Source organism: Typopeltis vanoorti, chromosome 11, assembly GCF_054136105.1.
Source record: "Typopeltis vanoorti isolate ZY-2024b chromosome 11, IOZ_Tvanoo_1.0, whole genome shotgun sequence".
In the NCBI taxonomy this organism is placed as follows: domain Eukaryota; kingdom Metazoa; phylum Arthropoda; class Arachnida; order Uropygi; family Thelyphonidae; genus Typopeltis; species Typopeltis vanoorti.
This window is the reverse complement of record NC_143559.1, coordinates 86,265,389-86,278,501: the sequence shown is the minus strand read 5'-3', so window position 1 is coordinate 86,278,501 and position 13,113 is coordinate 86,265,389. Positions and strand designations below refer to the sequence as shown.

The following is a 13,113-nucleotide window of genomic DNA, read 5'->3' as shown; positions in this document are numbered from 1 at the left end:
TCACTATAGGTCCTAACAGTCTATTTTTAGAAACAGCACCAGCTATGAAATACTCCTCTCCTCCAACCTCAACAGATACAGCTGTATTAATTTGTAAAAGATCTAGGAGATGATTCATTCTAAGATTATGTTTACACTGACTTTTCTGAATTAACTTCATTTTATTCAAGAGGGACAATAAAAAAATGAAGAGGGTGCCTTGTTAAGTGGTATAAAATGTTAGGGAGTCCATTCCATTTAGTTAGAATCTGAACTGTTTCTACAACTAACTAATCAAGTGCTATCTGAGAAATTCAGTTTAATAAATTCAATAAATGAATTATTCATTTATCTCTGGTGATGATTAAACAAGTGATTATATACGAATAACAATGAACACTTTATCCTATCTACATACCATCAAACTTACTGAAACAACTTCTCCCCCACCTACATCATTCTATGTACCTAATGCCTTCTTCACTTTGTCTTTTTCTAGTACTACAACCTTCAACTATTCAAAAAAACATGTCAATAGATTTCTTTTTGTCCACATGCAGCACTATTATGCTATAGGTCTTATGACCTTTCATCTGTGAGTCATATACATATAAAGTTAATTGATGATTAGATAATTGAGATCTGGATAGTTTAATTCTGAAAGTAAGTTAATTAACTAGCCTCCATAGCTCAGTCAGTATAGACTAAGCCCTTTAGTCGGAAAGACCTGGGTTCGACTCCTGTCCAAGACGTGTGGAACCTTTATCTGGTCTCCTTCAACTAAAGGTGAGTTAGCCAGTCTTATATGGAAGCAGGGGGTGTTTTCACACAGAAACTCTGAGTTTCTCATCCCCCTGAACACACAAAGGACTGACAATTTTAAACTTTACTTACCTAATTATATTGTATATTATATGACATTACATATGCATAAGCAGCTGATAAAGAAAAAAGAAAAATTGTATCTTGTTGGTGACCAAAAGAGCAAAGACGATAATAATGTTTACCATTATTTAAGCTTGCTCAATTTCTGAAAACTACATACAGAAATATATCTCAGAATAAGTAAGGTCTGTGGACCAATTTTATTGTTGTGCCTTCAAAGAGTGGAGGTTTGCTATCCTTACAGTATTTACATACCTATAATATGTCCAACATCAGAGGTAAAAAGCACATGCAAAAGCAATGATAGTTACCTACTACTTAAAATGTTTACTGTCAAATGCATTCATGATGACATCTTAACAAAATGAGGAATTTAAGGCAAAAGTAGCAGGACAGAGATCTGGAGACCAAGAGGAAGATATATAGATGTATTGAGTTTCTGTTAAAAGTGAGAAGATAGAAACGTAAAAGTTTAGGGGCCATTTTTAAAGAAAACAGTGCTATCTGTAATATAGTACACCTCAAAGGAGGTACTATACTATGTGTTACACTTCTCTCTCTCTCTCTCTCTCTGTGTGTGCGTGTGCGTGCGTGCGTGCGTGTGTGTGTGATGTATCAGAGGAAACTGATATTAACCTGATATCAGAATTGCTATGCACAGATGTGTTTTCCTATCACATAAATCCAGTACAAGTCAGCAACACTCATTCATTAACTAAATTAAACAAACAATGTAATTTGGAACGAAAATTATTATTAAAAACGGGGGGGGGGGGGGGAGAATGAACCTAACTGAGAAGAAATATCCACATAGGAGAATCAACTGGGGATTCTAATTTTCTGTTCTTTCTAATCTTCATTTGTTTCCTCCAGAATGATATCTTGGTAGGTATCCTTCTGGATGAAATAAATGAAGCCGAGCTGACAATTTGGAACTTAGCTAACCAAATCGTATTCTATACTGGCAGCAACATGTACATTATGATAGTAACAAGTGGTCAGATATTACACAGGCAGAGACACTGCTTGGTTATTCATCCAAGTCTCTGCTATTTTGCTGTTTCATGTGCATGTGTGCAGCATTCCTGTAGATCTTTGTCTCAATAACACCAATTCTATTGGTTTTGATGTTTCTCTAATTTCCTTGCTATCTTCACTTCTTGTCCATTCATGCTTCTTACACTGATAATTCCTATTACATTGTTCATGTTGTTTCATTTCTTTTGATGATATTCCTTTAACTGATTCCTCGCTGTTTACCTTTGTATGCTGATGCAAAACAGTGAAGAGTCAGCTAAAGGAATATCTCCAACAGAAATGAAAACAACATGAACAACGTAAGAGGGATTATCAACGTAGGAAGCTTCGATTTATAAAAGGTGGAAATAGTAAAGGAATTAGAGAAACATCAAACCTATATAACTGGTTACTGAGACAAAGAGAAATGTACAGGCATGCCTCAGACACAAGCGACATCCATCTGAATAATAAGATGATTTATACTAGAATTCCAGATCAGAGAAAGGGAAAGTGGCTATAGTTTCAACGCAACATGAAAATAAGACTTTGCAAATGGAACCAATTTCAAGTGGTGTGATCTAAACAAATTCCAAATGAGAAACATTGAAAAATAAGATTTTTCTTATAGTTCTTATAAGCAGGGATTTTTTCCCTACTAGTTTGGAAGAAATACAGCAATGTTTCATTAAAGAGAACACACAGAAAGAAAAAATCACTTCTTGTTAGGAATAGGCAGGAAAATCAATTACAACATACAGAAACTGCGTTTCTGTACGTTAAAAATTTGGAGAAAATAATGAACAGTCTAGTTAGATTTCTTTGCAGCATTAAGATTGGTTTGTATTAAGCCACATTAAGATAAAAATGTGCATAAAATCATTTGAGGGTAAAACAATAAAAGACAAAGACATGCATAAAACAAGTTATGCTATTGTTGATGGCAATGACTTCAGATTGGTATAAGATACAAGCCTATACTTTTTTTTTTTTTTAATGTTTACAATTGTTTTCTTATTTTTAAAAATATCATTTAATCTTCAAATTCATAGTCTGTAAAGCATATGATACTGGGAAAAAGTATCCTTAGAACACAGACCCATAGAATAGCTTGCTATAGTGAAAATCTTGTTACAAGGATATGAGTGTTGCATTTTGAAAATTTGTTATAAGTGCACTAAAAGGGGGGGGTGGAAAGTTATGATAAACACCTAGAATAAAAATTATATTAAAGCAACTGATGATATAACTACAAGAAAGAACATATCTTAAAATCCCCTAACCCCCATGTTTCATCAAATTGTAATTTGTTCTTTTCTTTTAGGATATATAAGAAGACATAAAATAAATTAATTTTTGTTCTAAGTGTTTATCAGAGCTTTCCAGACCCCCCCCCCCCTGCATATAACAATGTTTATTAAGGAAAGGGTTTTAATTGTAATTTTTTAACTTAAGCAGAATAGGCTATAATATCTGAAGTTTAAAACAATTGTTTTTTTTTTTTCTTTTTTTCAGAATTATGCACTCAGCAAGACAAATGTATACCAAAAGAGGAAAGTTACTACTTACATTGGAAGCCTGGGAAGATCCTGTTAATGAAAAAATTAGAGCTTTAGATGATCATTATTGTTACATTGTCTTTAATTGAGCTAAATGATAATGAAAAGCTTATCTGTGTAAGAGAAAAATAACACACAAGTAAGAACTAAAGAAGTTTCCAGACCGCCCTATTTATATAGATAGAGAAAGTTGAATCTTGACACTGTCTGATATCTTTTAACATCTGAATTTATTTGTGAATATTCAAAACAATATAAAATCCAATACAATATTCAAAATGTTCATATAGTATTTCTATAGAAATACTATATGAACATTTTGAATATTTTGAATTCACTATAGAAATCTCTTCATGAAGCTGGTAATTTAATGTTGGAAATGCACCCTATTTAGAAGGAAGGGTAGAACCTAATTATCATACTAAATATTCTTGCCTCTGAAGCAGGAAATAGTTAAAAATAGCATGGAATTTATGCATGAAACTCAAAGAAAAAATTCCAATACATGTTTCCTTAAATACCATTGCATTTTTAGGTTGTCATTAAATAAAAATTTCAATTTAAAGTGATGCACCTACAAAAAAAAAATAATAAATAATAATAATAATAATAAATAACATTAAATTAATGTCATTAATGTAAGCTAATATAATAATATGTTCTGCCCTTCCCTTTCATTTATCTTTGAAATTTAAGTATACCCATTTCAATATTTTAACATTACACCAGATCCATAAACTTTTTATTAATCTCTTGCACAAACATAGTAGCATATATAAATAAAAAATGCGAAACTGATTAACAATTCAGTATCAGTTCAGAATGAAGCTATACCAAAAAATTTAAGTTATAAAAGAAATACAATCATCAGTTAATAATTTGAAAATCATGTATGTTCATTTTCATCACTGGTGTGGTAGGCAGAGTAGAAACATCCACTCTCACTCTCTAATGAACAGTAACATTAATGGATTAATAGGATGTGGGCTCAAATTCCACCATTCGCATGGATGTTTATGAATGCAATTCTGTTTTCACTGCCCAGTGTGAGATCACCAATGGATATAGAGTAAAACCCTGTTTTTACGTTCCGCAATTTATGTCATTTTCCATTGGTCATGTCTTAAGGCCTATTCTTACGATATATTGTTTCCCGCCATTAACAACTTGATGTGGACGTTATTTCCCGTGATTTGCGTTTTTTCTCGGGTAATAATATCGATTTTCGAAACAATTTCTGTGGAAATCTGCGCATTTCTGTTCCCAGATAGCATTGCTTTCGGCCGTAGTTACATTTCCACCATCAAGGTGACTTGCACGCTTGCAGCAGTAATGTAGTGATGAGCGATACCGTGATTTTTCAATCACAGTACGAATTGATAATGCAGAATTTCTCTATGTAATTTAGTGTGAAAGTTGCTTTCAATGCGGTGGTGGATTATCCATGTTAGTAACATGGAGAAAAAAAAGACAGAAAATGTATTTCGGTAGAAGAAAAGATGGCAATTCTGCGATGTGTAGATTGACGTGCCGGAACATGTGTGCATTTAGCAAAAGATCTTGGTCTCTCCGTGTCCACTTTGAACATGATATAAAAAGCAGGTCAAGCATTGAACTCAATGCTTAGACCAGAATGCTATGTCAAAAAAAAATAAAAATTAAAATTAAAAAAAATAAAGATTTTTTAAAATAGATAAATGTAATTGTAAATTCATTTATTTTCATTTATTAAATTTTGTAATCTAGTATGTAGACTCACATACTAGTAAGTCAACTTTAACCTTTTTTAAATGTTTTTTTACATTTCCTGCTATTTACATTTTTTTCCATCAGTCCCTTGAAAAGTGTAAAAAAGGGGTTTTTACTGTATTTATTAGATGATAAAGGAGACCGAAGCACCATGCTTTGGCACTTCTGTCTACTAGTCTCTAGTGGAATGTTTCCAGATTATTTAACTCTTCACCCACTCATGTAATAATGTGCTAGGGATTTGAAGTCTTTCATGGGTATAATCTACATAAAACATAACTGACGAAAAAAAAAAAAAAAAAAAAGGGTGATGATGATTTATGGTTTAAAGGTAACAGCAGAGGTTATATTGCACCATATCAAAGGTTACAGACAAGGTAAGAAATCGCAAACATCCATGCCCACAGTGGGATTCAAATCCACGACCTGTTGGTTAGAGAGTGGATACGCTAACCACTCAACCAACCAGGCTGATGATGAAACAAGGGTTAGTCACACATACTATCAACTAAGTGCTAAGGAATGAGGTCATGTAAGGAGCAAAGAGCATTTGCTTCTTACATGATCACTTTTTACATAGCTTTAAGGAATGTGGGAAACCGAGATTTCTAACTCTGTGTCTAATCGTACTGTTCTTGAAGTTGCAAACCATTACTAAGAATTGCCTGTATATACTCATTAGTGGAATCCACATAAAACAAAACTGATTTATTTTTTGGATCTGTGAATGAACACAGGCCCTAAAAGTAGTTTGTAGTAGTGAAAATCTTGCTAAATTTGATAGTCTCATTTCCCCCAGATATATCTGAATTATTCAAATTACAGCACAAGCTGGTTGTTTCACATGGAAAGGAAAAATATACATATACAAACAACTAGAAATGGGATAGCAATGAGTTCACCCTCCCCCAATTTCTACATAGAACAGTTAGAGAAACAAGAAATCAACAAAGCCACATTTGAACCAGTTGGATGCACTGTGCAGATGATGTGATTGCTATTTGGCCAGATGGTCCAGACATATCAGATACATTTTTATTGCATTTAAATAGCCAACATCCTAAAATCAACTTCACAATGGGAAAGAAATCTAATATCTGTCTCTGCTTCCAAGATATACTAATCACAGGCCTTCCAAATGGTTCATTATCTTCTTCTATTTACAGAATGCCTACATATACTAGAAGGTATTTGCACAATCGCATCATCATTTGGAACAGTGGTTCCCAAACATATTTGGATTATCGCACCCTTTTACCAGAAAATATTTATTCAGCACACCACCCCCGAAACTACTTTCTAAGACCTGACCAGCTCTACCTGATACATATAAAAGAAAATCGTATGAAAATCAGATCAGCAGTTCTCGAGTTTTATATGAACAAACAGATAGATACAGAAAAAAAATTTGCATTTTATTATGCATCTAGTAGAGATTTTTGAAATTTGGAAATAAGACATCTTGAAACTGTTTAAAACTATTTATTGAAATCCACAAAAGAAACATAAATTGCACATATAGGACAAGTTTGAGCTGAAAATTTAATAACACTATTAAAATTAAGAAAACAAACATACGTTGCACAGATGTAAAAATCGCACATAAAATAGTAAATAACGATCAGTAATATTAAAGTCAATCCTAATGAGAAGGATGAGCCTGGTGTGCTGCTGCTGCTACCAGTTTATTGATATTTGGCGGCAGCATTCTTAAATTATGGCAATCAGCTACTTGCAGTCAGTTTAAAAAAAAATAGTTAAAAGATTTGTGACCACACTGAACCTAGGTTCCACTAAATATGATGATGAAGTTAAATACGATTAAAAACTTTTTTAACATAGCCCACAATCCAGGATAAATTATGGGCATCTGCTTTTGCAACCAGAACTGTTGATACCCGTTTTTGAATTTCCTCATTTGTTGTTACTTCTATCAGTTCGTCTTGTAATTGTAAAGATTCTTTTGTGTTCATACTTGAAAACAGGTCCAAAACCAAATCAGGTATTTTCATTTCAGAATATCTTCAATTCATTGGTTGAAATCACAATGGAGAGTCTCCAAGTGCTGACAATAGCTGAGCGTCTTCATCACATTTTTCCACTGTTGATAGATTTGAAAACTGGCTGAATTCTCTTCATCCTAAGTTTCATTTGCATAGGATGAGTTTTGACATAAACACAGGAATAACAGCTTTCGTTTTTATTAAATTCAGCTCATCTCCTTGGAGCTCTAGATTTGTTTCATTAAATTTGTTAAATAGGTCAGTCAAATAAGCTATGTCACTTTTGAAATTAATCAGGTTGGCTCATAGAGAATCATCTGTTTTCTAAAAACTGTAGCGCTGAGTCAAAGAATTTATAAAATTGATTCAAACAGGCACCCATTTATAGTCAACCAATTTCTGTATGGAGCAGCAAGTGATTGAACTCTTTATCGTTTTCAACACTAAGTTGTCCAAACAACCTGTCATTCAATGAATGACTTTTGATTTTGTTGACTGCTGTAATTACATATTGTAATGACCTGTAGGCGATCACTCAGGTATTTTGCAACTAAATGTTGATGATGAATCATACAGTGTACAGTGAATACATTTGCACTACCCCTTTGAATATGCAATAAAACCATGATTGCACCCTACCATCACTGGCGCACCATTGGTAGCAATTGACAAGATATTATTCAGGGGGATTTCTTTTTCTCTAAAAAATTCTTCCAATGCATGAAATATCAATTCTCCTTTAGTGTCAGCAAATTATTTCTTCTTTTATGTACTGTACATATGCTAAATGTAAGGTTTCATTTCTTGGTAAAGTAGACTCATCAAGTTGTATAGAGAACCGGATCGTTTTTAAATGCTCACGCTTATGTGTCTTCAAGATTCTGGGCCATTTCATCAATCCTTCGTTGCACTATATTATTGCTCAAAGCAATTTTCTTGATAATATCAGAGACTGGCTTGTGCAGTTCACAGTGTGTGACCTCACAAGAGGTAGGACTAGTTCTTTACCAACATCATGGGGTTTTCCCAATTTAGCAATCAGTGAGGAAATGTTTAAAAAGCACGTAACCCATCATCATCTAGTTTGGATGCAGCTGAAAACATACCTGCCAATGTTGGTTGTTTCAAACTTTTTCTTTAATGCTTGAAAATACAATAAATCCTTATCTTTTTTTATCAGCATGAACTTTTGTCAAATGTTCGTCTAGTCTTGAAGGCTTCACATTCATTTGAAACAACATTTTAGCAAATCAGGCCGTATTTCAAACATTCAATATTATATTGTTTACATTTCTTCTTGGATTCAGCCATAATACTATCTGTAAAAAAAAGTTAAACTTACAGAATTGCTAGATTGCAATTTCTCACTTACCTAAACCAAATTCTTTTTACAAGAAAAGGTATAAAAATACTCACATGAAACCTGCTGTTTTATTAGAACAACAATAATTTGCTTTGTGCAAGTAAGGTACCGACTAGGTATTGAATATGAACTAAAATTAATTTAGTTGAATCCTTTATCCAAGTGTGAGCAAACAAAGTTTGCACCTGAAATTATTTTCAGGACTGGGGTACGGTAGTATAACACCGGGCAACTCTTAGCAAAGGTGGACCAAGCTAACATCACTCCTATCTCAGTATCTCCCATAATGCAAAACATCTCCTTGTGGATATGTATAATATTATGCATTAAGGGAAGGGCCACTACCCAGACTAGTTTTGACCTTTATTGTCTCTCCAGTGGGAGCCAGGCCCAGAAGTGGAGATACCAGGCAGAAGCAATAGCGAGGTCATCTTTACCTATAGGAGTCACCAAAAGGTGTGTCACCTTTTTATTAAATTACTCTGGATTTAGAGAAAGATGTTGAAAGTTTATTTTTCACTTGGTTAGAGTATAATAAATTTAGTTTAATCCTTTATCCAAGTGTGAGCAAACATAGTTTGCACCTGAAAATATCTTCAGGACTGGGGTAAGGTAGTACAACACCGGGCAACTCGTAGCAAAGGTGGACCAAGCTAACATCACTCCTATCTCAGTATCTCCAATAATGCAAAACACATCTCCTTGTGGATATGTATAGTGGCCCTTCCCTTAATGCATAACATTATATATCCACAAGGAGATGTGTTTTGCATTATGGGAGTTACTGAGATAGGAGTGATGTTAGCTTGGTCCACCTTTGCTATGAGTTTCCCAGTGTTGTACTACCTTACCCCAGTTCTGAAAATATTTTCAGGTGCAAACTTTGTTTGCTCACACTTGGATAAAGGATTAAACTAAACTTATTATAGTCTAACCAAGTGAAAAATAAACTTTCAATATGCACTAAAATTTTTATGCACTACATTTGCTATCTGCTTGTCACACAATTCAGAAACAATCTAAAACTGATTTCATACATCTCATGTATTTATAGTATTATACAGTGAACAAGTCATAACATGAACGTTCCTGTCGATGCATATAAAAATGCCGAGGCTTATAAAAATCCGATCACTTGAATATGCGCAGCTACCAATACTTTGCTTGTTAAGTTATGTCACTGGACTTCAATGCCGATGCTGTAACTTGCTGTACATTTCTTAGGAAAATAAAACTTTATTTGATATAACTGATATACAACAGTTATATCAAAATTTTTGATGATAAATTTTTTTCATCACCTAATTCTTGTCCTTTATGCTTTCACCCCTTACTTCAATTCAATGCCCCACTATTTCTCATGAGGCCACTACAGTCCCCTTAGATCGTTCCGGGGGCCCACAAGAGGACAGTACTACCCATTTTGGGAACCACTGATCTAGCGCAACAGTATGGAATAGTAAAAACACACAAAGAGCCAGACGGTATCTGTTTCAGTGATACTACTGTTATCACTTAATATAGTCCGCATGTTATTTTAGCCAGTGGCTATAATCCAACCAGACCAGAATAGAATAGAATTAATCTCAACAGAACTGAACAGAAGTTCCATCAACACAAAAAGCATCAATGGAAGAGAGAGGAAGATACCAGACAAACTGCAAAAATGACAAGCAATTATAAATGATATTACTCAGAAGAAATAAGCCTGTGTAGCTCAGTGTGCAGTGCCACCTGCATTCTCTGCACCAGGCAGCCCAAACTTAGACTTAAGTTCAAGTCTAGTTGCCGAATGGAGGAACTTTTTTCTAAGCATTTCTTCGACCAGTTCCCGAGTCAGTTGATCACTGGCATTGGCAAGCAGATTTTTTTCTCCCAGAAACTTGGGTTTTTCATCCTGTAAACTCAAACTCAAGAAAATCGACCATAAAACCCACATTATTTCAGACAGTAACATATCCTGTTATATTAAGTACCAAGAGATGACAGCACATGTATGTCCATCACTTCATTAGTTGCACTCATAATTAGTGATGGTCTTGGACCAGCTATCTCTGATTGGCTACTGGAGATTGAACTTCCTACTCAGTCTCCAAAAGCTAGATAGGGTTAAAAAGGCATCACGTACTCCATATAAGGGAATAAAAGGCATTATCTGATGATAATCAGATAATGCCAGATAAGGCCTCACTTACTCCATATAAGGGAATAAAAGGCATTATCTGATGATAAGGTAGTGCAACACCAGGCACACCCGAGCAAAGGTGGACCAAGCTCTCATCATTCCTTGTCTCAGTATCTCCCATAATGCAAAGCACATCTCCTTGCAGACATGTATCACACTACCTTACCCCAGTCCTGAAGATATTTTCAGGTGCAAACTTTGTTTGCTTACACTTGGATAAAGGATTAAACTAAATTTATTATAGTCTAACCAAGTGAAAAATAAACTTCCAATAACTGGCAAAATCTTGCTGACTGAAAAAGCCTGTAAATACTTCCTATACCAGATTCCTTTGACGGGAGGAATCCCCTGTCCAATGAGCATGCCTTAAAACTTCTAAACGTAGTGCACTCATAGGAGTTTCTTGATTGTTATGCAGGATGTCGCAGTTACACTTTCTTTCATTGTGGTGGTTGTGTGTGGGGGGGGGGGGGTCTCACAACCACTGCCATCCTTCAACACCCATATTATTAAAACAAAAGGATTACTCACAAACCTTTTCCTACTGAGATAACTGATATCCACAAATGTAATGATCCTCTCTGACCAATAGTGGATGTGATTAGCCAACTATCAGCAAAATCACTTCTCTTCAATGGCCATACCTTTTCTTACATTAAATTCTATTCACTTTAATTCTTACTTGATTTAGTTAATTAAATTTAATTAAAGTTAGCCTTAATTAACTATCATCCCCTAGGGTCTGCAGTCCACAAATTCTCCATCTTCGTAATCTGTTCATTTTACAGTACTCTTTCTGTCATTTCTGATATCTAGCTGATATTTACCTTACTTTCACACATAGCTTAGCTGTCTTACAGTTTTCTCTGTATTCTTTGGGGAATCTTCTGATTTACAGTATTTGCTAGGAACTTTTGGTATGCTTTCTTCTTTCCCACAACTGCTTCTTTAACTTATGTCCACTATAGTGTTATCTTTCTATTGTTGCAGACTTCACCACATAACTCTCTAGCTGAATCTATCAATGTTTTCTTCAGAGCTTGCCACTGAGACTCCAAGGTTTGGTTCTTGTTTTCAAAGTGTTTACTTTTTTTTCAATACTATTTGTACAGTTGATTCTCCAGTTTACCTAAAAAAAGCTGCTCAACTTTAATTCTTTTTAAGATATATAATGTGATATTCATTTTTATCCTACTTAAAATTAAGTGACAGTCCCTTCCAATCTGATCTTGGGTCCTAAACAAGCATGAAAATATCACTATACACAATAAAAAATTTCCCAAAACTCTTGTATATTGCTGCTAGCATTCATTTCCTACTCTACTGTTTGGATTACCAACATGGCCTGCTTTTCCCATTTTCTTCATATCACCTGCATGCTATTGCTCTGCTTCTTGCTTAGGAGAGCCTTCTGTGGGACCGTAAGCACAAATAAGTTTCATTGTTCATTTCTTTATTCTGAAATTTGTCTCTTTAAACAACTCTTTAAAACTGCCTCCCAATCTAGAAGTTCATGTTTGGTGTTGAATGTATCAACATATTAATTAAATGTTATTCTAATTAACAGGTACCCATAATTTTCCCCTTATAAGGTTCACCATTGTATTGAATGCATGACATTTTTCATGTAAACATTAATTTTTTTTTATTTTAAATTTTAATACATGTATTATGTTGTTTATTAGATTAAAAAAAAACAATTCTTCTTAGAAAATCATCACATCATTAAAAAATCTAACATATAATATATATATATATAAACAAAATAATTTTTATAAATTTCATTAATCTTCTTTTCAAATCTTTATTCACCTTCATCTTCACTCTCAAAATTTTTTGAACTTAATTCATCAGAGACCGAGTCATCACTGTCTTGAAATAAAGTCATCCTCATTACCATCAAGAGAATTACTAATGCGATACTTTTGAAAAGATTTTATAATAATTTCAGGTTTCACTTCATTCTATGAACTCTTTACCCATTTGCACACCTGTGAAATTGCAGCCTTCTTTCTCCTACCTGTTGATGTTTCCTCAAAATTTTGAGATTGCATCCAATTGATCCATTTTTCCCTGATAAATCCTTTAAATAGTTTGTTTATTCATACATTTAAAGGTAGAAGAGTAGAGGTGAGTCCTCCTGGGATTACAACTATTTTTGCAAAGTTCATTCTTAACAGCTTCAGTTCTATAGCGTTATGCAGGAGAAGTGGTATGAGTTTGTGAATGTGTGGAGTGAGTTTGATGGGCGAAAGGATTTGGATTTGGTGTGCGGTGACTGGAAAAAGTGTTGCTGAATGAAGTGGATGTGCAGAATCAGGGAAACTAGAGCTATTGGGGGGGGGGGGAGAAGGAAGTGGATATGTAGACATC

The 13,113-nt window shown here is 34.1% G+C and overlaps 1 protein-coding gene across 3 annotated transcripts in view; it reads right to left on the bottom strand.

The window, feature by feature from the left end:
- LOC150101823 (RNA-binding protein 5-like) overlaps positions 1-13,113 on the bottom strand; it is a 455,027-nt gene that overhangs the window by 196,276 nt on the left and 245,638 nt on the right. For all 3 annotated transcript variants that reach the window (XR_016549043.1, XM_090400660.1, XM_090400661.1), the window contains exon 15: positions 3,451-3,470. Coding sequence is in view for 2 of the 3 variants with exons in the window: in XM_090400660.1 (XP_090256786.1) it covers positions 3,451-3,470 (20 nt within the window). In the remaining variant the exon portion in view is untranslated. The remainder of the gene's footprint in view (positions 1-3,450; positions 3,471-13,113) is intronic.